Consider the following 26,710-nt stretch of genomic DNA (forward strand, 5'->3'; position numbering starts at 1 on the left):
CATTATGACATCATGGCCTACCTGGTTAAACTATCATTATGACATCATGGCCTACCTGGTTAAACTATCATTATGACATCATGGCCTACCTGGTTAAATAAAGGTGAAATAAATCAAATAAAAAATCCATTGTTTCTGGTTAGGAAATGTTTAATAGTCACAGTGGGTACAACATCTCTGATGCACTTGCTAATGAACTCACTCACCGAGTCAGCATATACATCAATGTTGTGGTCTGAGTCTATCCAGAACATATCCCAGTCCACGTGATCAAAGCAATCCTGGAGCGTGGAATCCGATTGATCAGACCAGCGTTGGACTGGCCTGAGCACGGACGCTTCCTTTTTTTTGTCTATAGGCTGGGAGCAACAAAATGGAGTCAAGTTCAGATTTGCCGAAGGCAGGGCGGTGGAGGGTTTTGTATGCATTGCGGAAGTTAGAGTAGCAATGATCCAGAGTGCTAGCAGCCCGTGTCGTGCATTTGATATGCTAATAGAATTTAGGAAGTCTGGTTCTCAGGTTAGCTTTGTTAAAATCCCCAGCTACAATAAATGTAGCCTCCAGATGTATGTTTTCCAGTTTACATAGTGTCCAGTGAAGTTCTTTAATGGCTGACGAGGTATCTTCTTGGGGGGTGGGGGGGGGTGGGGGATATACACGGCTGTGAAAATAATCAAAGAGAATTCTCTTGGTATATAATGCGTTCTGCATTTGATTGTAAGGAATTCTTGGTCAGGTGAACAAAAGGACTTGAGTTTCTGTATGTTGTTATGATTACACCATGAGTCTTTAATCATGAGGCATACACCCCTCGCACTTCTTCTTACCAGAGAGATGTTTGTTTCTGTCGGCGTGATGCATGAAGAAACCGGTGGCTGTACCGACTCTATATCCAAGAGTGAGCCATGTTAACGTGAAACAGAGTTTGTTACAATCTCTTGACTACATTACGTAATTCCAAATAAGAAACCCAGCCTAAAACCCCAAACAGCAAGCAATGCAGGTGTAGAAGCACGGTGGCTAGGAAAAACTCCCTAGAAAGGCCAAAACCTAGGAAGAAACCTAGAGAGGAACCAGGCTATGTGGGGTGGCCAGTCCTCTTCTGGCTGTGCCGGGTGGAGATTATAACAGAACATGGCCAAGATGTTCAAATGTTCATAAATGACCAGCATGGTCAAATAATAATAATCACAGGCAGAACCGTTGAAACTGGAGCAGCAGCACAGCCAGGTGGACTGGGGACAGCAAGGAGTCATCATGTCAGGTAGTCCTGAGGCATGGTCCTAGGGCTCAGGTCCTCCGAGAGAGAAAGAAAGAGAGAATTAGAGAGAGCATACTTAAATTCACACAGGACACCGGATAGGACAGAAGAAGTACTCCACATATAACAAACTGACCCTAGCCCCCCGACACATAAACTACTGCAGCATAAATACTGGAGGCTGAGACAGGAGGGGACAGGTGGCCCCATCCGATGACACCCCCGGACAGGGCCAAACAGGAAGGATATAACCCCACCCACTTTGCCAAAGCACAGCCCCCACACCACTAGAGGGATATCGTTCACCTTCACACTCCTGGGCCAGAATACACTCAATCATATAAGATGATCATAAGATCATAAGAGATGAGTCTTCAGTAAAGACTTAAAGGTCGAGACCGAGTTTGTGTCTCTCACATGCGTCTCTCACATGGGTAGGCAGACAATTCCATAAAAATAGAGCTCTATAGGAGAAAGCCCTGCCACCAAGAAAGCCCTGTTCCACAGTTCCACGGGTGAATGTTCATGAATTGTTTATGGTTCATTGAACAAGCTTGGGAAACTGTGTTTAAACCCTTTACAATGAAGATCTGTGGAAATGTTATTTGGATTTTTACAAATTATCTTTGAAAGACAGGGTCCTGAAAAAGGGGCGTTTCTTTGTAAGCTGAGTTTACATGATGTATTGTTACACCGCGTAAGAGCAGTTTGGACCTACTCAGTACTGTTACACCGTGTAGGAGCAGTTTGGACCTACTCAGTACTGTTACACCGTGTAGGAGCAGTTTGTACCTACTCAGTACTGTTACACCGTGTTGGAGCAGTTTGTACCTACTCAGTACTGTTACACCGTGTTGGAGCAGGTTGGACCTACTCAGTACTGTTACACCGTGTAGGAGCAGGTTGGACCTACTCAGTACTGTTACACCGTGTTGGAGCAGTTTGGACCTACTCAGTACTGTTACACCGTGTAGGAGCAGTTTGGACCTACTCAGTACTGTTACAGCATGTAGGAGCAGTTTGGACCTACTCAGTACTGTTACACCGTGTAGGAGCAGTTTGGACCTACTCAGTACTGTTAGACCGTGTAGGAGCAGTTTGGACCTACTCAGTACTGTTACACCGTGTAGGAGCAGTTTGGACCTACTCAGTACTGACCTAGCTGCCTTATTGGGATATTATCTGTTTGTTTGATGTACGGTAGGATGTTTTAAATTCTCACTCATTAGAGATATTCACTTATCAACACATGCTTTTCTATTATATAATGAAATAAATTGAAAAAAAATCTACTTTTTGTCTCAAAATAAAATAAACATTTCCCTTGACTGTTACCCTCCCAACCAGCAGATGGCGATGTGCCTTTTTTTCAGGCAATGCTGCCAGTGTGACGTATTTTCTAATGGACGGGACGCTTCAACAACAACGTCGAGTTATCCACCTCCGGAGCTTTTAGCCATCATAAGCGAAAACATTCAGCTCTTTAAATGCTTTCGGTGTATATTAGCCACGGTGTTTTAAACACACTTGTCGTATCTACTAGTTAGTTACCCACTTTAATAGTATATTTACGTTGTTGTTAGCTAACTGGCTGAGTAAATTAGTAGTAGTGCTAGTCTAGTCACTAATGCTAACTAGCTATCTAGCTAACATCCCAACCATGAGCTCACGAAACGACTCCCCCACTTCTAAAGAGGGGATCTGCTGGACGGAGAAAGAAACTCTGGGGCTGAACATTGTCGTGAAAGAGGAGAAGGAAGAAGAGGATGTCACAGTAAAAACAGAAACAGAGGTTGAGGCTGTTACAGTGAAAGAAGAAGAGAAAGACTTTAAATTGACAGAAGATGAAAACGCGTTCAGAGTGAAAGAGGAGGATGTTACAGTAAAAGAGGAAGAGGAAGATGAGGATGCAGGGGAGGAGGGGGAGATGACTGTCACCGTGAAAGAAGAAGAGAAAGAGAAGGTGGGGGAGATGACTGTCACAGTGAAAGAAGAGGAAGACATTTTTGGAATGAAGGAAGTGGGGGAGATTACTGTCACATTGGAGGAGGAAGAAGAGGAGACAGGAGATCTGATTAACAACAGTGAGTAATATCTTAAACACAGGGGTACAAACTCTGCAGTTGTTGAACCGATGTGTGGTTTTAAAGGGGCATTCTACTGAAGTTCTACACTTTAATAGTTCTGTACTGTATGAATTGTTAAAAGTACAAAGAGACGGGGAAGGCTAACAAAACGTTAACATTTGTAAACATGTGAATATCTCTTTCTGTAGTGCTTTGCTCAGTGTCTATGCTTGACATCACATTAAAGCAAAAATCAACTCATGTCTGACTTCAAATGATGAAGAGGACAGAATCAAGACAATGAGGGATCATTTTGATCTGGAAGAAATGTATATAAAACATTTTTTTACCACAGAGGTTATTTAAAATCCTTAATAGTACTTTGACCCACCCGTGGATCAATCTTACAGAAACCATTGATTTCAAAGCTTAGCAACACACACAACTCTGTGCACGAGGACTACTTTTAGTCCCCTACTGACCCCCAAGGAGCCTCCACTGGAAGACTCATCTGTTGGGTTGGTAACATGTGGAAAGAGGCTGTCCAAGACTCATCTGTTGGGTTGGTAACATGTGGAAAGAGGCTGTCCAAGACTCATCTGTTGGGTTGGTAGAGTGTGGAAAGAGGCTGTCCAAGACACATCTGTTGGGTTGGTGACATGTGGAAAGAGGCTGTCCAAGACACATCTGTTGGGTTGGTAGAGTGTGGAAAGAGGCTGTCCAAGACACATCTGTTGGGTTGGTGACATGTGGAAAGAGGCTGTCCAAGACACATCTGTTGGGTTGGTAGAGTGTGGAAAGAGGCTGTCCAAGACACATCTGTTGGGTTGGTAGAGTGTGGAAAGAGGCTGTCCAAGACACATCTGTTGGGTTGGTAACATGTGGAAAGAGGCTGTCCAAGACACATCTGTTGGGTTGGTAGAGTGTGGAAAGAGGCTGTCCAAGACACATCTGTTGGGTTGGTGACATGTGGAAAGAGGCTGTCCAAGACACATCTGTTGGGTTGGTAGAGTGTGGAAAGAGGCTGTCCAAGACACATCTGTTGGGTTGGTAGAGTGTGGAAAGAGGCTGTCCAAGACACATCTGTTGGGTTGGTGACATGTGGAAAGAGGCTGTCCAAGACACATCTGTTAGGTTGGTAGAGTGTGGAAAGAGGCTGTCCAAGACACATCTGTTGGGTTGGTAGAGTGTGGAAAGAGGCTGTCCAAGACACATCTGTTGGGTTGGTAACATGTGGAAAGAGGCTGTCCAAGACTCATCTGTTGGGTTGGTAACATGTGGAAAGAGGCTGTCCAAGACACATCTGTTGGGTTGGTAGAGTGTGGAAAGAGGCTGTCCAAGACACATCTGTTGGGTTGGTAACATGTGGAAAGAGGCTGTCCAAGACACATCTGTTGGGTTGGTAACATGTGGAAAGAGGCTGTCCCGTCCATTTTAAATACTTAGACCTGCCAGGTGGGAGTTATTGCTATATGACAATATAAATTATTATGTACTTAGACCTGCCAGGTGGGGGTTATTGCTATATGACAATATAAATCATAAAAAGCTTGAAGTCACTCATGACAAATAAAGGGATATTCTGTTTCCATTCAATGTTATACACAATAAGCAGTTATATATTAATTCTATATACTTCAAATACATTCTATTCAATATTCTATTCAATAACAACAACCAAAATATCTACTAAAATGTTCTTTCTGATATCAAAATGTCTCTAACCAGTCGTTAGTTCTAAATCTGAGGTTAAGAGACAAAAACACTGGCTGTTCATTCTATAGTTTCTAGCCAATCACACTGGTTGTTCATTCTATAGTTTCTAGCCAATCACACTGGTTGTTCATTCTATAGTTTCTGGCCAATCACACTGGTTGTTCATTCTATTGTTTATAGCCAATCACACTGGTTGTTCATTCTAAACATAAATGGTTGCTATGCAGGCTGGCAAACATTCTTCTCCCTTGCTAGCTAGCCAACTAGAGCTAATAGTCACATCAACCTCTGCAGTTGGAATGAAACTAAACAAACTAGATGTATTGTTTTAGACTTTTTTTCTATTGATATTCTTTGTATAATATAATAATAAATTCATAATCCTGCAAGATGCTTGATTTCACCAGGCTGGTTTAGAAAAGTTTGTCTCATCCGGTCACGTCCATTCCCTATGGCAGGGCAGAGATCACGTTTCAAAATGTCAACGTTGTTGCTGTAGTGGCTTCCAGCAACGTCCCAATATTCTAATTAGCCCCTTTCTTTTAGACCTTCACATGTAGTGGCTTCCAACAACGTCCCAATATTCTAATTAGCCCCCCTCCTTTAGACCTTCACATGTAGTGGCTTCCAACAACGTCCCAATATTCTAATTAGCCCCTTTCTTTTAGACCTTCACATGTAGTGGCTTCCAACAACGTCCCAATATTCTAATTAGCCCCCCTCCTTTAGACCTTCACAAGTAGTGGCTTCAAACAACGTCCCAATATTCTAATTAGCCCCTTCGTTTAGACCTTCACGTGTAGTGGCTTCCAACAACGTCCCAATATTCTAATTAGCCCCTTCGTTTAGACCTTCACATGTAGTGGCTTCCAACAACGTCCCAATATTCTAATTAGCCCCCCTCCTTTAGACCTTCACATGTAGTGGCTTCAAACAACGTCCCAATATTCTAATTAGCCCCTTCGTTTAGACCTTCACATGTAGTGGCTTCCAACAACGTCCCAATATTCTAATTAGCCCCCCTCCTTTAGACCTTCACATGTAGTGGCTTCCAACAACGTCCCAATATTCTAATTAGCCCCTTCGTTTAGACCTTCACATGTAGTGGCTTCCAACAACGTCCCAATATTCTAATTAGCCCCTTCGTTTAGACCTTCACATGTAGTGGCTTCCAACAACGTCCCAATATTCTAATTAGCCCCTTCGTTTAGACCTTCACATGTAGTGGCTTCCAACAACGTCCCAATATTCTAATTAGCCCCTTCGTTTAGACCTTCATAAGTAGTGGCTTCAAACAACGTCCCAATATTCTGGGGCGGCAGGGTAGCCTAGTGGTTAGAGCGTTGGACTAGTAACCGGAAGGTTGTGAGTTCAAACCCCCGAGCTGACAAGGTACAAATGTTCTGCCCCTGAACAGGCAGTTAACCCACTGTTCCCAGGCCGTCATTGAAAATAAGAATTTGTTCTTAACTGACTTGCCTGGTTAAATAAAGGTAAAATAAAAATATTCTAATTAGCCCCTTCCTTTAGACCTTCACAAGGACATTTCAACCCGTCTCCGTGTGTCCAAGAAAATGTCTCAGATATATTTTATTGGTTGAACAAAATCACATTATACTTAAAAGGTAGTTTGTCTCGCAGTCATTTTGTTGTTGGATGGTAAAGAAAGCAATGTATCCTGGTAAACACAGACCGGTCCCAGTTGGTAATGATGGTAAACACAGACCGGTCCCAGTTGATAATGATGGTAAACACAGACCGGTCCCAGTTGATAATGATGGTAACACAGACCGGTCCCAGTTGGTAATGATGGTAAACACAGACCGGTCCCAGTTGGTAATGATGGTAACACAGACCAGTCCCAGTTGGTAATGATGGTAAACACAGACCGGTCCCAGTTGGTAATGATGGTAAACACAGACCGGTCCCAGTTGGTAATGATGGTAAACACAGACCGGTCCCAGTTGATAATGATGCTAAACACAGACCGGTCCCAGTTGATAATGATGGTAAACACAGACCGGTCCCAGTTGGTAATGATGGTAACACAGACAGGTCCCAGTTGATAATGATGGTAAACACAGACCGGTCCCAGTTGGTAATGATGGTAAACACAGACCGGTCCCAGTTGGTAATGATGGTAAACCCAGACCGGTCCCAGTTGGTAATGATGGTAAACACAGACCGGTCCCAGTTGATAATGATGGTAAACACAGACCGGTCCCAGTTGGTAATGATGGTAAACACAGACCGGTCCCAGTTGATAATGATGGTAACACAGACCGGTCCCAGTTGGTAATGATGGTAAACACAGACCGGTCCCAGTTGGTAATGCTGGTAAACACAGACCGGTCCCAGTTGATAATGATGGTAAACACAGACCGGTCCCAGTTGATAATGATGGTAAACACAGACTGGTCCCAGTTGATAATGATGGTAAACACAGACCGGTCCCAGTTGATAATGATGGTAAACACAGACCGGTCCCGGTTGGTAATGATGGTAAACACAGACTGGTACCAGTTTATATTGTAGGAGCGGCAGTCAGCCTAGTGGTTAGAGTGTTGGCCAGTAACCGAAAGGTTGCTAGATCAAATCCCCGAGCAGACAAGGTAAAAATCTGTCGTTCTGCCCCTGAACAAGGCAGTTAATCCACTGTTCCTAGGCCGTCATTGTAAATCAGAATTTGTTCTTAACTGACTTTAAAAAATAAAGGATAAATAAAAAATTAAAATAAAAAATATATATATTGATAGTTAACAGACCGTTCCCAGTTGTTATTGATGGTAAAACAGGTTGTAATTTATATTGATATAAAACAGGTTGTAATTTATATAAAACAGGTTGTAATTGATATTGGTGGTAGAACAGGTTGTAATTGATATTGATATAAAACAGGTTGTAATTGATATTGGTGGTAGAACAGGTTGTAATTGATATTGGTGGTAGAGCAGGTTGTAATTGATATTGGTGATAGAACAGGTTGTAATTGATATTGGTGGTAGAACAGGTTGTAATTGATATTGGTGGTAGAACAGGTTGTAATTGATATTGGTGGTAGAACAGGTTGTAATTGATATTGGTGGTAGAACAGGTTGTAATTGATATTGGTGGTAGAACAGGTTGTAATTGATATTGGTGGTAGAACAGGTTGTAATTGATATTGATGGTAAAACAGGTTCTAATTGATATTGATGATAACCACTTATGTACCATTCTAGCCCCATTCTAACTTAGCCCCTTATGTACCATTCTAGCCCCATCTTAACCCCTTATGTACCATTCTAGCCCCACCTTAACCCCTTATGTACCATTCTAGTAGCAAACCAACAATTAGCCACTAGGTGTCGTTATAGTAATTTTAGGAGATTACGCGTAAATATATAAACATGTTCCGTACATTGCTGTTTAATAACGAGTCGCCAAAATATGTTCAATACGGATATTTTATTTTGCAAACAAAATGTGTAACGGTTGGAGAGGCAAAAGAGGGGATTTGTAAAAAATCTTGCTATTTGGCAAACCAAATGCTAGGCTGTAAGCATGGGGCGATAATGTCTCAATGAGTCTTTCTAGTGGATAATAGTTTGTGAATGGCCTGGCAGGGCTGTGGGACAGTGGATGTGTAGAAATAATTCAAATGGAACTGTTAACAGCCATTGCCCGGGATTAACGTGAATAACTAACAGCTATCAACCAATCAGCATTTCAGGATCCCAAATGTTGTGTTTCATAATGAGGGCTCTAGTCTGGATTAAACCTCATAGGAAAACAGTTTTATAATGGAGTTTTCATTCAGGTCTCTCTGTTTAACTAAATACTTTGTTTGTCTTTGGCAGGAGAGAGACCAGACTCACCGTCTGACAGCAGAAAGAGTCCTTCAAGGGAACCAGACCCTGAGACGCCCAAGCCAGCGAGACGACACCACTGCTCCCAGTGTAATATGAGTTTTAAGTGGTTATGGAAGCTGAAAGAGCATGAAAGGAAACACACTGGAGAAAAGCCCTTCCAATGCTCCCAGTGTGGAAATAGATTCTCACGAGCACATGACCTAAAATCACATGAGAGGACACACACAGGGGAAAAACCACACAATTGTTCCCAGTGTGGAAAGCTTTTTTCCCATTTAGGGAACCTGAACAAACATAAGCGAATACACTCTGGAGAGAAGCCTTACCCCTGTTCCCATTGTGGAAAGAATTTTAGGTCTTCAGATAACCTGAAAGCGCATGAGAGGACACACACAGGGGAAAAACCTTACCATTGCTCCCTTTGTGGAAAGGATTTTACCAAGTTAAGGAACCTAAAAGAGCATGAGAGGAAACACACAGGAGAAAAGCCTTACGAATGCTCCCAGTGTGGAAAGAGTTTTTCCCATATAGGGAACCTGAACAAACATAAGAGAGTACACTCTGGAGAGAAGCCTTACCCCTGTTCCCATTGTGGAAAGAATTTTAGGTCTTCAGATAACCTGAAAGCGCATGAGAGGACACACACAGGGGAAAAACCTTACCATTGCGCCCTGTGTGGAAAGGATTTTACCAAGTTAGGGAACCTAAAAGAGCATGAGAGGAGACACACAGGAGAAAAGCCTTACCACTGCTCCCAGTGTGGAGAGAGATTTTCAAGGTCACTATACCTTAAAACACACGAGAGGACACATACAGGAGAAAAGCCTTACCACTGCTCCAATTGTGGAAAGAGATTTTCAACATCATCGGACCTAAAAAAGCACCAGAGGACACACACAAGGGAGAAATCTTACCATTGCTCTCAATGTGGAAATAGTTTCTTACGATCACATGACCTAAAATCGCATGAGCTGACACACACAGGGGAAAAACCACATAGTTGCTCCCAGTGTGGAAAGTGTTTTTTGTATTTAGGGAACCTGAACAAACATAAGAAAATACACTCTGGAGAGAAGCCTTACCCCTGTTCCCATTGTGGAAAATTCTTTAGGTCATTAGATAACATGAAGGAGCATGAGAGGACACACACAGGGGAGAAGCTTTACCATTGCGCCCTGTGTGGAAAGAGATATTCACGATCACATGACCTAAAATTACATAAAAGGAAACACACAGGGGAAGAAAACGCACAATTACACACACAGGGGATAAACCACACAGTTGGTCCCAGTGAGGAAAGAATTTAACGCAGTTAGAGAACCTCTTCCCATTGAGGAAATACATTGTCCCGGTCACATGACCTAAAATCACACCAAACCAAACTATATTTATACAGCACCTTTCAGACATGGAATGCAACACAATGGGCTTCACAGGGAACATTACCTAAAGTCACATCAAACCAAACTATATTTATACAGCACCTTTCAGACATGGAATGCAACACAATGGGCTTCACAGGGAACATTACCTAAAGTCACATCAAACCAAACTATATTTATACAGCACCTTTCAGACATGGAATGCAACACAATGGGCTTCACAGGGAACATGACCTAAAATCACATTAAACCAAACTATATTTATACAGCACCTTTCAGACATGGAATGCAACACAATAGGCTTCACAGGGAACATTACCTAAAGTCACATCAAACCAAACTATATTTATACAGCACCTTTCAGACATGGAATGCAACACAATGGGCTTCACAGGGAACATGACCTAAAGTCACATCAAACCAAACTATATTTATACAGCACCTTTCAGACATGGAATGCAACACAATGGGCTTCACAGGGAACATGACCTAAAATCACATTAAACCAAACTATATTTATACAGCACCTTTCAGACATGGAATGCAACACAATGGGCTTCACAGGGAACATTATCTAAAGTCACATCAAACCAAACTGTATTTATACAGCACCTTTCAGACATGGAATGCAACACAATGGGCTTCACAGGGAACATGACCTAAAGTCACATCAAACCAAACTATATTTATACAGCACCTTTCAGACATGGAATGCAACACAATGGGCTTCACAGGGAACATTACCTAAAGTCACATCAAACCAAACTATATTTATACAGCACCTTTCAGACATGGAATGCAACACAATGGGCTTCACAGGGAAAAAAATAATGGGGAAAAAAAACTGAAATATTTACAACACAACAAACAGAGAATTTAAAAAAAACTAAACATTAACAATAAAAACGACACACCTAAAAAGCACCCTGAGGAAAATAAAAGCTAAAAATGTATTTTAAAATCTCTTTTAGAAATGTCCACAGTTTCAGCTCCCCTCAGGTTCTCTGGCAGCTATTCCAGAGTCTGGGGGTATAGTAACTAAAGCCTCTCCATGCCTCTTGGTCCCCCTCAGGTTCTCTGGCAGACTGTACTATTCCAGAGGCTGGGGGTATAGTAACTAAAGGCTGCCTCTCCATGCCTCTTGGCCACCCTCAGGTTCTCTGGCAGACTATACTATACTATTACAGAGTCTGGGGGCATAGTAACTAAAGGCTGGGGGTATAGTAACTAAAGGCTGCCTCTCCATGCCTCTTGGTCCCCCTCAGGTTCCCTGGCAGGCTATACTATACTAGTCCAGAGTCTGGGGGTATAGTAACTAAAGCCTCTCCATGCCTCTTGGTCCCCCTCAGGTTCTCTGGCAGACTGTACTATTCCAGAGTCTGGGGGTATAGTAACTAAAGCCTCTCCATGCCTCTTGGTCCCCCTCAGGTTCTCTGGCAGACTGTACTATTCCAGAGTCTGGGGGTATAGTAACTAAAGGCTGCCTCTCCATGCCTCTTGGTCCCCCTCAGGTTCCCTGGCAGGCTATACTATACTAGTCCAGAGTCTGGGGGTATAGTAACTAAAGGCTGCCTCTCCATGCCTCTTGGTCCCCCTCAGGTTCTCTGGCAGACTATACTATACTATTACAGAGTCTGGGGGTATAGTAACTAAAGGCTCCCTCTCCATGCCTCTTGGTCCCCCTCAGGTTCTCTAGCTGACTAGTCCAGAGTCTGGGGGTATAGTAACTAAAGGCTGGGGGTATAGTAACTAAAGCCTCTCCATGCCTCTTGGTCCCCCTCAGGTTCTCTAGCTGACTATTCCAGAGTCTGGGGGCATAGTAACTAAAGGCTGGGGGTATAGTAACTAAAGGCTGGGGGTATAGTAACTAAAGGCTGGGGGCATAGTAACTAAAGGCTGGGGGTATAGTAACTAAAGGCTGGGGGTATAGTAACTAAAGGCTGGGGGTATAGTAACTAAAGGCTGCCTCTCCATGTATCTTGGTCCCCCTCAGGTTCTCTGGCAGGCTATACTATACTAGTCCAGAGTCTGGGGGCATAGTAACTAAAGGCTGGGGGTATAGTAACTAAAGGCTGCCTCTCCATGTATCTTGGTCCCCCTCAGGTTCTCTGGCAGGCTATACTATTCCAGAGTCTGGGGGCATAGTAACTAAAGGCTGGGGGTATAGTAACTAAAGGCTGCCTCTCCATGTATCTTGGTCCCCCTCAGGTTCTCTGGCAGGCTATACTATTCCAGAGTCTGGGGGCATAGTAACTAAAGGCTGGGGGTATAGTAACTAAAGCCTCTCCATGTATCTTGGTCCCCCTCAGGTTCTCTGGCAGGCTATACTATTCCAGAGTCTGGGGGCATAGTAACTAAAGGCTGGGGGCATAGTAACTAAAGGCTGGGGGTATAGTAACTAAAGGCTGGGGGTATAGTAACTAAAGGCTGCCTCTCCATGTATCTTGGTCCCCCTCAGGTTCTCTGGCAGACTATACTATACTAGTCCAGAGTCTGGGGGCATAGTAACTAAAGGCTGCCTCTCCATGCCTCTTGGTCCCCCTCAGGTTCTCTAGCTGACTAGTCCAGAGTCTGGGGGCATAGTAACTAAAGGCTGGGGGTATAGTAACTAAAGGCTGCCTCTTCATGCCTCTTGGTCCCCCTCAGGTTCTCTGGCAGACTATACTATACTAGTCCAGAGTCTGGGGGCATAGTAACTAAAGGCTGCCTCTCCATGCCTCTTGGTCCCCCTCAGGTTCTCTAGCCGACTAGTCCAGAGTCTGGGGGTATAGTAACTAAAGGCTGCCTCTCCATGCCTCCTGATCCCCTCAGGTTCTCTAGCCGACTAGTCCAGAGTCTGGGGGCATAGTAACTAAAGGCTGCCTCTCCATGCCTCTTGGTCCCCCTCAGGTTCTCTAGCCGACTAGTCCAGAGTCTGGGGGTATAGTAACTAAAGGCTGCCTCTCCATGCCTCTTGGTCCCCCTCAGGTTCTCTGGCAGACTATACTATACTATTACAGAGTCTGGGGGTATAGTAACTAAAGGCTGGGGGTATAGTAACTAAAGGCTGCCTCTTCATGCCTCTTGGTCCCCCTCAGGTTCTCTGGCAGACTATTCCAGAGGCTGGCTGTATAGTAACTAAAGGCTGTCTGTCTCTTCAGACAGAAACTGCTTTTTTATTATTGATGAATATTGAATGACCTCTGAAGGTACATTTAAAGGTAACCCAAACAATAAGGGGATTTGCTGAACCTATAATGTATCAGTTATTATGATTTCGTCTTAGTTAAGAATAAATTGTCATCCAGTAAACTTTGATTAAAATGTCCAACATCCCCGTCCACATGGAAATTCTATAAGAATTATGTGAAGGCCAATTAGACTATGGGCTGATCGCATTCTTTCAGGGGTTTTTAGTCTCTAAATATCCACTATTTCTAATGAGTCCATAATATTTTTTATAATTAATTGGTAGTTAATATCATCACACCTTTTGAGTTCCTTTGTCCATGACAGAACATTATTTCACCAACCCCATTTCCTTTTCCCACGCAACTTCATCTCAGGATGTAGATCGAGTTTCCTGTAAATAATATATGTTATATTCCTTTTCCTTCAGCCGCATAAAGACTGATCTTTTCCTATAATGTCTTAAACCGTTACAATTATAACCGGCTATACTTATTGTAGCCCTTACTGTAACTAGACACTATTCTCAGTCTAAATGGACCATCATTAGTGCTTGTAAAGTTACTGCCATCGGAGGTATTATGAAGGGCAAAAATAGAGATTTCAAATGTCTGATGTTTAGAATTCAAGAAACACGTTCGAGCAACCATTTGTTTGGTTCTGTTTGCCTGTGAGCCAATGGAGGATGTTAGATGTTAGAACATTGAGTCAAGATGTTACGTGTGTAGTAGATCTGAGTAGGTCGATGTGTATGATCGTGGATGTGCTTTAGTGAGAGTGAGTACGATGTCTGGATTAGAGTAAGACTATAATGTGTGATGTCTGAAATAAGGAATAACCCAGCCAGTTTGCATGGTTGAGTGTCTGTGTGTGTGCGATGTCTGGATTAGAGTAAGACTATAATGTGTGATGTCTGAAATAAAGAATAACCCAGCCAGTTTGCATGGTTGAGTGTCTGTGTTTGTACGATGTCTGGATTAGAGTAAGACTATAATGTGTGATGTCTGAAATAAAGAATAACCCAGCCAGTTTGCATGGTTGAGTGTCTGTGTGTGTACGATGTCTGGATTAGAATAAGACTATAATGTGTGATGTCTGAAATAAAGAATAACCCAGCCAGTTTGCATGGTTGAGTGTCTGTGTGTGTAACATGGAGTGTAGCCTTAATATTCAGGATGATGATTGTAATCCGTGTCGTATATAAACATCATAGTTACAATAAACTTCATTTTCTTAGAAAAACACTTCCCAGCATTTCCATGGTAATTGACGTTTCACATGATGATGAAAGAGACCTTGCATTACTATAGAGACGGATTCACTACAGTACACGTGTCCGGTACAATATGTTATTATTCCCCAACGTTTATATTCTGATATCTTCCCATTGCTTGTTGTAAACAGATAAACATGTCGACCAAGACAACGGCCCTGTTCTGATGTCTTCCTGCTTGTTGTAAACAGATAAACATGTCGACCAAGACAACGGCCCTGTTCTGATGTCTTCCTGCTTGTTGTAAACAGATAAACATGTCGACCAAGACAACGGCCCTGTTCTGATGTCTTCCCATTGCTTGTTGTAAACAGATAAACATGTCGACCAAGACAACGGCCCTGTTCTGATGTCTTCCCATTGCTTGTTGTAAACAGATAAACATGTCGACCAAGACAACGGCCCTGTTCTGATGTCTTCCTGCTTGTTGTAAACAGATAAACATGTCGACCAAGACAACGGCCCTGTTCTGATGTCTTCCTGCTTGTTGTAAACAGATAAACATGTCGACCAAGACAACGGCCCTGTTCTGATGTCTTCCTGCTTGTTGTAAACAGATAAACATGTCGACCAAGACAACGGCCCTGTTCTGATGTCTTCCCATTGCTTGTTGTAAACAGATAAACATGTCGACCAAGACAACGGCCCTGTTCTGATGTCTTCCTGCTTGTTGTAAACAGATAAACATGTCGACCAAGACAACGGCCCTGTTCTGATGTCTTCCCATTGCTTGTTGTAAACAGATAAACATGTCGACCAAGACAACGGCCCTGTTCTGATGTCTTCCTGCTTGTTGTAAACAGATAAACATGTCGACCAAGACAACGGCCCTGTTCTGATGTCTTCCCATTGCTTGTTGTAAACAGATAAACATGTCGACCAAGACAACGGCCCTGTTCTGATGTCTTCCTGCTTGTTGTAAACAGATAAACATGTCGACCAAGACAACGGCCCTGTTCTGATGTCTTCCCATTGCTTGTTGTAAACAGATAAACATGTCGACCAAGACAACGGCCCTGTTCTGATGTCTTCCCATTGCTTGTTGTAAACATAGATAAACATGTCGACCAAGACAACAGCCCTGTTCTGATGTCTTCCTGCTTGTTGTAAACAGATAAACATGTCGACCAAGACAACGGCCCTGTTCTGATGTCTTCCTGCTTGTTGTAAACAGATAAACATGTCGACCAAGACAACGGCCCTGTTCTGATGTCTTCCCATTGCTTGTTGTAAACATAGATAAACATGTCGACCAAGACAACGGCCCTGTTCTGATGTCTTCCCATTGCTCGTTGTAAACGTAGATAAACATGTAGAAAAAGACACAAAAGACAGACAAACAAAAATCATATTGAATTACAGAAAAGTTCTCGACAATAGAGAGAGATGGAGAGAAGAGAAGCTACTGAGGAATCCTCCACAAGCTACTGAGGAATCCTCCACAAGCTACTGGGGAATCCTCCACAAGCTACTGGGTAATCCTCCACAAGCTACTGGGGAATCCTCCACAAGCTACTGGGGAATCCTCCACAAGCTACTGAGGAATCATCTACAAGCCAAGAGTGTGCAAAGGGTGGCAACTTTGAAGAATCTCAAATGTAAAATATATTTATATTTGTATTAACACTTTTTTGGTTACTAAACTCAGCAAAAAAAAGAAATGTCCCTTTTTCAGGACCCTGTCTTTCAAAGATAATTTGTAAAAATCCAAATAACTTCACAGATCTTCATTGTAAAGGGTTTAAACACTGTTTCCCAATGCTTGTTCAATGAACCAAAAACAATTAATGAACATGCACCTTTGTTTTTGAAGTGTTCAGAACAAGGTTAAAAGAAAGCTTGTTGGACACTAAGAAAGCTTTGTTATAGAGCATTTAACACGAAATCTGAGGGGCCAGCTGAGTATAAGACTGTATCATCTGCATATAAATGGATGAGTGAGCTTCCTACTGCTTGAGCTATGTTGTTGATGTAAATTGAGAAGAGCGTGGGGCCTAGGATTGAGCCTTGAGGTATTCCCTTGGTGACAGGCAGTGGCTGAGACAGCAGATTTTCTGACATTATACACTGCACTCTTTGAGAGAGGTAGTTAGCAAACCAGACCAAAGACCCCTCAGAGACACCAATACTCCTTAGCCGGCCCACAAGAAGGGAATGGTCTACCATATCAAAAGCATTGGCCAAGTCAATAAAAATAGCAGCACAACATTGCTTAGAATCAAGTGCAATGGTGACATAATTTAGAACCTTTACGGTTGTAGTGACACATCTATAACCTGAGAGGAAACCAGATTCCATACCAGAGAGTAACTATAGACATCAAGAAAGACAGTCAGTTGATTATTGACAAGTTGTTCCAACACTTTTGACAAACAGGGCAAATTAAAAATAGGCCTCTAAACAGTTAGGTCAGCTTGATCTCCCCCTTTAAATAAAGGACCCACTGTAGCTGCCTTCCAGTCAATGGGAACCTCCCCAGAGAGGAGAGACAGGTTTAAAAGGTCAGAGATAGGGGCAGCAACCTTAAAGAAGAAAGGGTCTAAACCATCTGACACTGATGTTTTTTTTTTGGGGGGGGGGGGTCGAGTTTCCTTTAGCACCTCGAACTCAGTGCCTTAGCCCATACACTGCACTGTTCATGCTCTATGTGAATCAGCGTTAAACGACCTCAACTTACAAGCGCCTGGGAGATGAACACATAGCGCCGAGGAAACCCTCGACATATACAGTCCAACAGGTTCAAAAAGAGGAAGACACATTTCCTTATTTGGAATTGTATGTAATGACATTGTTTGCCACGAAAAAAACTATGTAGTGAATCTTTTTAGAAACTGCGTTACCCACTCCAGTCAGCAGACGGCGAAGTCTTTCAGGTGATGCTTCTCGCGTGACGTATAATGTAGTGGACACACGGGTTTCCACTAGTTACCACAGCCACAATGTCGACATTGGCTATATCGAAAGATTAATGAAAACAAACATTTTCTTTTTGGTCTTAATTTAGGGTGTGGCATAATGTTAGCAATGTGGTTAGCGTTAAGGTTGAAATCTAATTTTAAGAAGATAAATTGTGGGAATGGGTGGGGTTTATGACTTTGTGGCTGTGGTAACTAGTGACGACCGACTGCGTTGGACGCGTCTTCAACAACACCGCTAAATCATCTCTGTAGCTTGTTAGCCAACATGAAATACAAACATTGAAGCTCTGTAGACCATTTTTGTGTAGCTACACGAATCTCGGTGATTTAAACACAGTTCTTTTAACGTTTCTACTAGTTCAATTAAACGTGATTTGCTTGCTAAATTTGCACATGTGTTACCGGGCCTAGCATTAGGGTAGTCGCTAATGCTAACTAGCTAACATCCCTGACAATGAGTTCACTAAGCTACTCTCCCCCTGCTAATGAAGATGAGGTCTGCTGGGCGGAGAAAGCAGCTCTGGGGATGAACATTGTCATTAAAGAAGAAGAGGAGGATATTACAGTGATAGGAACGGAAGAAGCTTGTCGAATTAAAACAGAGGAAGTGGGGATAGAGGCTGTCACAGTGGAAGAAGAGGTAGAAGCTTTCAGAATAAAAAAGGAGATGGCTTCCTCTATCACATTGAAAGAAGAGCCTTTTGGAGTGAAGGAGGAGTCAATAACATTGAAAGAAGAGAAACCTTTTGGGGTGAAAGAGGAGGAGGAGGAGGAGGAGACAGAAGATCCGGTTAACACTGGTGAGTATTGTCTTAAAAACAGGGGGAGAACTATGCAGTTGTTGAACTGGTGTGTGGTTTTAAATTATAAAAAAAATATATATACATGTGTTGGTACACTGAAGAGAGCATAACCAGTAAAAAAAAAACATTGATTTAAAGCATCAACTCCTATTTAATCATTATAACATTCAATACACCCCACATACATGTCTGGGGTCCAATCTTAAAGTAGCAAAAAACTAAAATTAAGATTTTGATCACAGCGTATTAAGACGTTGTTGTTGTTGTTGTTGTTGTTGTTGTCGTTGTTGGGCTTATTCTAATGACCTCATATAAAAATACTACTTTTTAAAAAGTGTATTTATTTATTTTCCTTTAGTTTTGTATTCAGAGTTCGCTTTTCTATTGCACTCCGACCGAAGGTCCTAGGATGATAAGTGGTATGTTTGGAATCAGATGAGGGAGCAAGCTATAACCTATGTTTTTACCGATAGTCAAACTCTCTTCCCTTTTACAGATCCAAAAACGAGGCAATATGCAGTTTCCTGGCCCTCCCAGAGCTCTACAGTGAAGGAGGACATCAGAAAGATACAGGAAGAAGCTAATGTGACACCTGTGAGTCCCAGACAGTTTGGTGGTGATGACGATGCTATTCACTGCGACCAAGAATGGGACGTGAAAGACAAGGATTGGTTTCCTAGCAACAGGCTGAAGGCGGAGTTGGCTCCAGAGAGCCACACCCCAGAGCAGAGGGGGAGTGGTGTGAGTACATCCCAGTCACAAAGTGTTTCTGGTTCTCAACATTCCTTCCTTAATTCCTGGACCTCCTCCTATAAATCCATTGGAGGAGAACATCTGAGGTTCATCCAAATACTGATATGTGAATGTTTTTTGGCAAATACAGGTGATTCTGATTGGACTTTCTCCTCCACAACATTTATAGCAGGAGGTCCAGAGAATGAGAGGAATCAAGGTAGGTGTGTTTCTGATCTGAGGTTCCTCCTCTTGGACTTTCTCCTCCACAACATTTATAGCAGGAGGTCCAGAGAATTAGGAATCAAGGAGGGTGTGTTTCTGATCTGAGGTTCCTCCTCTTGGACTTTCTCCTCCACAACATTTATAGCAGGAGATCCAGAGAATGAGAGGAATCAAGGTAGGAGAGTGTTTCCCACCCTAAATTGATTGTTTATTTTTGTGGTTTCCAGGACATGTCTTTCCCTCTCCCAGAGGCCCCAGGTCGTGCCTCTCCCACTGTTGCCTCTCCCACTGTTGCCTTACTGTGGGGTCTGAAGAGGGTGTCTGTGCGGCTGGTCGACTGCAGGAAAACACCGGGTCTGCGTGGAACTGTGAGAGGAGGAGAAGAGGGAGATTCAGATTCAAGTAAGAACAGTGGTGTGTGGATTAGACTGTTGTAGAGCAGCTCATTAGTTCTGTGGTCAGTGTATTCACTGTTGTAGAGCAGCTCATTAGTTCTGTGGTCAGTGTGTTCACTGTTGTAGAGCAGCTCATTAGTTCTGTGGTCAGTGTGTTCACTGTTGTAGAGCAGCTCATTAGTTCTGTGGTCAGTGTATTCACTGTTGTACAGCAGCTCATTAGTTCTGTGGTCAGTGTATTCACTGTTGTAGAGCAGCTCATTAGTTCTGTGGTCAGTGTATTCACTGTTGTAGAGCAGCTCATTAGTTCTGTGGTCAGTGTATTCACTGTTGTAGAGCAGCTCATTAGTTCTGTGGTCAGTGTGTTCACTGTTATATAGCAGCTCATTAGTTCTGTGGTCAGTGTATTCACTGTTGTAGAGCAGCTCATTAGTTCTGTGGTCAGTGTATTCACTGTTATATAGCAGCTCATTAGTTCTGTGGTCAGTGTATTCACTGTTGTAGAGCAGCTCATTAGTTCTGTGGTCAGTGTATTCACTGTTGTAGAGCAGCTCATTAGTTCTGTGGTCAGTGTATTCATTGTTGTGAATTAGGATAATTAACATGGTAGGTTAGTAGAATTAGGTTAAGGTTAGGATAATTAACGTGGTAGGTTAGTAGAATTAGGTTAAGGTCAGGATCATTAACGTGGTAGGTTAGTAGAATTAGGTTAAGGTTAGGATAATTAACGTGGTAGGTTAGTAGAATTAGGTTAAGGTCAGGATAATTAACGTGGTAGGTTAGTAGAATTAGATTAAGGTTAGCTAAAATGCTAAAACTGTCCTGATGCAACTCAGACAAATCTATCTAAAAAATTTAAAAAACACAACCATAATGTCTATTTACCACCACAGACCGATGCTGGACCTAAGACTGCACTCAACAAACTGTATGAGGCCATAAGAAAACAGGAAAAAGCTCATCCAGAGGCGGCGCTCCTAGTGGCCAGGGAGGGAACTGCAGGGAAACTTAAATCTGTTTGATCTCATTTCTACCAGCATGTTAAATGTGCAACCAGAGGGGAAAATTCTCTAGACCACCTTTACTCCACACAGAACGCACGGGGACTGGTGGTGTAGTTGAGTGAGATGCCTACCTCTACCAAAAGACAGTAAATGTCCCTGCTGTTGACAATGGGACCAGTTTATTCCGATAATGGAGGAGGTAGAACATCAGACTGATGACGGGTCTCACCCTAGAGTGGATGTTGAGGGGAGAACATCTAGGTCAAGGCCAACGACGGGTCCTCACCCTGGAGTGGATGCTGAGGGGAGAACATCTAGGTCGAGGCCAACGACGGGTCCTCACCCTGGAGTGGATGTTGAGGGGAGAACATCTAGGTCAAGGCCAACGACGGGTCTCACCCTGGAGTGGATGTTGAGGGGAGAACATCTAGGTCAAGGCCAACGACGGGTCCTCACCCTGGAGTGGATGTCGAGGGGAGAACATCTAGGTCGAGGCCAACGACGGGTCCTCACCCTGGAGTGGATGTTGAGGGGAGAACATCTAGGTCAAGGCCAACGACGGGTCCTCACCCTGGAGTGGATGCTGAGGGGAGAACATCTAGGTCAAGGCCAACGACGGGTCCTCACCCTGGAGTGGATGTCGAGGGGAGAACATCTAGGTCGAGGCCAACGACGGGTCCTCACCCTGGAGTGGATGTTGAGGGGAGAACATCTAGGTCAAGTCCAACGACGGGTCCTCACCCTGGAGTGGATGTTGAGGGGAGAACATCTAGGTCAATGCCAACGACTGGTGATCCCAGCTTTTGGTGGCAGCAGTTATATCTAACTACCCCGACCCCAACAGCAGTTATATCTAACTACCCCGACCCCAACAGCAGTTATATCTAACTACCCTGACCCCAACAGCAGCTACATTGGATTCCAGGAAGCTGAGGCTCATAGCGTCTTATACGAATAACATTTTCAATAAATAACATTGTAGTTAAAAAAATTATGAACAATTTAATGCACATCAACTACCTAGTACCCCTACACTTCAACTACCTAGTACCCCTACACATCAACTACCTAGTACCCCTACACTTCAACTACCTAGTACCCCTACACATCAACACAGTACTGGTACCCCTGTGTATACAGCCATGTTATTACCTCGTACCCCTACACATCAACTCAGTACTGGGACTCTGTGTTTACAGCCATGTTATTACCTCGTACCCCTACACATCAACTCAATACTGGTACTCTGTGTATACAGCCATGTTATTACCTCGTACCCCTACACATCAACTCAGTACTGGTACCCCTGTGTATACAGCCATGTTATCGTTACTCATTGTGTATTTATTATTACGCTCTAAATACTCAAACAATGTACCTAAAAACTATCTGGGATCCTGACAAACAGCCACGTGTTATAAAGGACCCACAAGTGTTTGTGGGTCAACTTCCCCTTTAAAGCAGGATTCCGGAGAAATATTTTCTGAATCCATGCAAAAAACAAGTGCAGTATTTATAATCTAACTTATTTTTTTTAAATCAAAAACAACAAAACCGAGTAGCCAAGTGTTTCCAGCATTCAGAAAATCTACACTGGAGTTGCTTACCAAGACGACATTGAATCTTCCTGAATGGCGTAGTTACAGTTTTGACTTAAATCGGATTGAAAATCTGTGGTAAGATTTTAAAATGGCTGTCTAGCAATGATCAACAACCAACTTGACCGACTTACCCAGAAAAACTCACAGCTGTAATCGTTGCCAAGGGTGATTTTAACATGTATTGCCTCGGGGGTGGGAAATATTATGTAAATTAGATATTTCTGTATTTCATTATCAATCAATGTGCAAAAAATGTATAAAAACACGGTTTCACTTTGTCATTATAGGGTATTGTGATGTCATTATGGGGTATTGTGATGTCATTACGGGGTATTGTGATGTCATTACGGGGTATTGTGATGTCATTACGGGGTATTGTGATGTCATTACGGGGTATTGTGTGTGGATGAATTAGAATGTTTTATTTAATGTCAGATGTCAGATGAACAATGTCAGATGAACTCGTGGATCCATTTTGTTTGTCTCTGCCGTGCAGTATGAAGGAAGTTAGAGGTAGTTTCAATAGCCAACGCTAACTAGCATCCGCTAGCATACCTGTAGACTGCCGTGCAGTATGAAGGAAGTTAGAGGTCGTTTCACTGGACAATGCTAACTAGCATCCGCTAGCATACCTGTAGACTTTCAGTCATTGCGCTAACACGAGTTGCCAGAATCTCGCAGTATCCGTTTAAAGCCACAGTGTAAGATGTGTTTACCGTCAAAGAGTGGGCCACCAACAAAACAGTATTACCAATGGATCAAATGCAGCCTATGACATTGATTTAAATACTGTAGTCCTCAATTTATGTGATTATAGTGCTCTGCTATAAGACTTTTTAAAATGTAAGAATTGTTTGAAAACTGGCCTCAGGTTATTGAGGGATGTGTTTAGGATTCAACCTCATAGGAAGACAGTTGTTTCATGTGGAGGTTTCATTCAGGTCTCTCTTTTAAATACACATACTGTTTTTCTTTAGCAGGTGAAAGACCAGACTCAGAGGAACCAGAGCCAGAGACATCCAAACCAGTAAGACAACACCACTGCTCCCAATGTGGAAAGAGTTTTACCCGGTTAGGGTCCTTGAAAAGGCATGAAGGAATACACGCAGGAGAGGAGACTTACCACTGCTCCCAGTGTGGAAAGAGTTTTACCAGGTTATTTAGCCTGAAACGACATGAGATGATACACACAGGAGAAAAGCCTTTCCACTGCTCCCAATGTGGAAAGAGTTTTACCCGGTTATGGCACCTGCAAATGGATGAGAGAAGGCACAGAGGAGAGAAGCCTTTCCGCTGCTCCGATTGTGGAAAGAGTTTTACCCAATTAGGGAGCCTGAAAGAACATGAGAGAATGCACACAGGAGAAAAGCCCTTCCACTGCTCACTTTGCGGAAAGCGTTTTACCCATTTAGGAAGCCTGAAAGGACATGAGAGCATGCACAGAGGAGAAAAGCCCTTCCACTGCTCACATTGTGGAAAGCGTTTTACCCGGTTGGGGCACCTGAAAACACACGAGAGAATTCACACAGGAGAAAAGCCCTTCCACTGCTCCCTGTGTGGGAAGAGTTTTACTCAGTTAGGGGGCCTGACAAAACATAAGATATTACACAAAGGAGAGAAGAATTTCCACTGCTCTCTGTGTGGAAAGAGTTTTATCCAGTTATGGGGCCTGAAAACACATGAGTGGACACACATAAAAGAGAAGCCTCACCCCTGTTCACAGTGTGGAAAGAGTTTCACACAGTCAAGATACCTGAAAAAACATGAGCTGACACACTCCGCAGAGAAGCCTTGAAAGAATCCACATGGCAGAGAAATATATATTGGAAAGATATTTACCTAGTTAGGGAACCTGAAAGACCACGAGGTAACAGACACAGGGGAAATGCCTTACCACTGCTCCCAGTGTGGAAAGAGATATTAAACAATAATACATCAGTTAATTAATGAGTTAACACATACAGTGCTCCAACACTTGTCTCATATTTTTTGACTGACTGTTTATGCCACACGAAATCAAATTGTACAAAGTGAACTCAATGTTGTTGTTTTTTACATGAATTGGACATGGAGTGAGTATATCTGTTTCAGTATAGAGTAGGTCCGTTGTAATGCTTTTTAAATAAATTATAACTTTTTAGAACTCTTTGTGTATTTTCTCTGTGTGTTAATCAAGTGCTATCTATTTACATGTGCTATATTACCTCTTGTGTTTGCATTGTGTATGTGTGTGTGAAAAAATAAACAAATGTACAGACAGAAAAACTTACAAATCTAATTCCAACAGTATTTATTCATAATGTAGATATGAATATTGAGAGGGGTGTACTGCAAGGCAGGATCAATAAGGACTAGCCATCTAACTTTGATAAAGAACCAAACATAACTGGATTTTCTGGTTCATTCATAAATCTCAATTTAGATATGCGTTTTTCAGACCATGCCCATTTCTAGCGTCCCTTTTCAAAATAATAAAAGGTATCTGGCTAACTCATCGATCCTGCTGTTGTTGTATACCACTCAGGTCTAAGTCTGCCTAGAGGAAAACAGGGCAGGTCCTGGCGTTCCACCACCCTAGGAGAGACAAATCCCCCACACACACACACACTGTTTCACCACCCTAGGAGAGACAATAAATACACAGGGGATAATTGGGAAGATGGGCAACACCTGGAGGGGGGTGGAGACAAGCACACGGACAGGTGAAACAGATCAAGGCGTGACATGCTTGAGTAAGCAACGAGTGCACTATCAATATCCACCATCATTATACGGATATAGCCTGAGCTAGAATGTGAAGCTAACTGAAGCTAGCTAGCTTCATACAGTAAGCCTGAGTAGATCTAGCTTGCTTCATAGTATACCCCTCAGATCCCGACAAAGGCTTAAGACGGTTTTGGGGGGTATTTAAGCTCTGAAGATCCATTCCCCAAGTTCATAAGTAGTTATCTTGAGCCTATTTACAAAACCAAAAAAAACGTAGCGGGAAATACAGAAGTATTTCCTTCTACTCCGCTAGGATCAGCTCGTCCAAAATGTACAAATACAAACTTGAAAACACTGATTATCATGACAATTTAGTCCACGGAGTGAAACTACCGAACAGTAGGAAGCCTTCATTCCATATTGTCCATTTTCCTTTCACCTGTCCTGATTTTGGTATGTCGTGTCATACATCAAAGTACATATTGATTTGACAGGGCGCTATTTAGGCCAATGGATCGGAGACATGTTATATACCTACATATACTAGCCGGCAACCACCCGGTTCCTCCACCCTGCACCTTAGAGGCTGCTGCCCTATCTATTTACATGGACATGGAATTACTGGTCACATTAATAATGTTAAATACAGGGCCTTCGGAAAGTAGTCAGAACCCTTTGACTTTTTCCACATTTTGTTACGTTACAGCCTTATTCTAAAATGTATTCAATTGTTTTTCCCCCTCATCAATCTACACTCCATATCATAATGACATAGCAAAAACAGGTTTTTGGAAATGTTTGCTAATTTATTACATTTACATAAGTATTCATACCCTTTACTCGGTACTTTCAAATCAAATCAAATGTAATTGGTCACATACACGTGTTTAGCAGATGTTATTGTGGGTGTAGCGCAGTCTGAGGTCCTGAGCGCTCTGGAGCAGGTTTTCATCAAGGACCTCTCTGTACTTTGCTCCGTTAATCTTTACCTCGATCCTGACTAGTCTCCCAGTACCTGCTGCTGAAAAACACTGGACCAAACATTTATAAAGGTAGACCAAGGTAATATGATATGACATAATTAACACCCCCACAGCATGATGCTGCCACCACCATGCTTCATTCATAAATGTACACTGGACCAAACATTTATAAAGGTAGACCTAGGTAATATGATACGACATAATCAACACCCCCACAGCATGATGCTGCCACCACCATGCTTCATTCATAAATCTACACTGGACCAAACGTTTATAAAGGTAGATCAAGGTAATATTATATTACATAATTAACACCCCACAGCATGATGCTGCCACCACCATGCTTCATTCAGAAATGTACACTGGACCAAACGTTTATAAAGGTAGACCAAGGTAATATTATATGACATAATTAACACCCCCACAGCATGATGCTGCCACCACCATGCTTCATTCATAAATGTACACTGGACCTAACATTTATAAAGGTAGACCTAGGTAATATTATATGACATACTGTATGTTGCAGATACATTCATAAATCTACACTGAACCTAACATTTATAAAGGTAGACCTAGGTAATATTATATGACATACTGTATGTTGCAGATACATTCATAAATCT

At 42.6% G+C, this 26,710-nt stretch overlaps 2 protein-coding genes across 3 annotated transcripts; both read left to right on the forward strand.

Annotated features, from left to right (window-relative positions):
- Positions 1-2,685: 2,685 nt before the first annotated feature.
- LOC110495085 (uncharacterized) lies at positions 2,686-10,501 on the forward strand. The gene is made up of 2 exons (XM_036947929.2): positions 2,686-3,345; positions 8,883-10,501. Exons 1-2 carry the CDS (start codon positions 2,889-2,891, stop codon positions 10,199-10,201), a joined length of 1,776 nt encoding a protein of 591 aa, XP_036803824.2. The 5' UTR covers positions 2,686-2,888; the 3' UTR covers positions 10,202-10,501.
- Positions 10,502-17,820: 7,319 nt separating this feature from the next.
- Positions 17,821-24,660, forward strand: LOC110495086 (uncharacterized). Of its 2 annotated transcripts, none has more exons than XM_036947937.2 (4): positions 17,821-18,435; positions 18,935-19,179; positions 19,623-19,797; positions 23,373-24,660. In XM_036947937.2, exons 1-4 carry the CDS (start codon positions 18,090-18,092, stop codon positions 24,188-24,190), a joined length of 1,584 nt encoding a protein of 527 aa, XP_036803832.2. In that variant the 5' UTR covers positions 17,821-18,089; the 3' UTR covers positions 24,191-24,660. The 2 variants fall into 2 exon arrangements, with proteins under 2 accessions (XP_036803832.2, XP_036803833.2); XM_036947938.2 differs by having other exon boundaries at positions 23,376-24,660.
- Positions 24,661-26,710: the final 2,050 nt, after the last annotated feature.

The sequence above is a fragment of the Oncorhynchus mykiss genome, chromosome 13 (assembly GCF_057628025.1).
Source record: "Oncorhynchus mykiss isolate SJ-2025 chromosome 13, ASM5762802v1, whole genome shotgun sequence".
Taxonomy (NCBI): Eukaryota; Metazoa; Chordata; class Actinopteri; order Salmoniformes; family Salmonidae; genus Oncorhynchus; species Oncorhynchus mykiss.

Bases quoted from the DNA above. Each gene is read 5' to 3' on its own strand.
- LOC110495085 (XM_036947929.2), top strand. From the start codon at position 2,889: ATGCTAACTAGCTATCTAGCTAACATCCCAACCATGAGCTCACGAAAC. The intron at 3,346-8,882 runs GTGAGTAATATC...TGTCTTTGGCAG, and splicing joins AGGAGATCTGATTAACAACA to GAGAGAGACCAGACTCACCG.
- LOC110495086 (XM_036947937.2), top strand. From the start codon at position 18,090: ATGAGTTCACTAAGCTACTCTCCCCCTGCTAATGAAGATGAGGTCTGC. The intron at 18,436-18,934 runs GTGAGTATTGTC...TCCCTTTTACAG, and splicing joins AGAAGATCCGGTTAACACTG to ATCCAAAAACGAGGCAATAT. The intron at 19,180-19,622 runs GTGAGTACATCC...TGTGGTTTCCAG, and splicing joins CAGAGCAGAGGGGGAGTGGT to GACATGTCTTTCCCTCTCCC.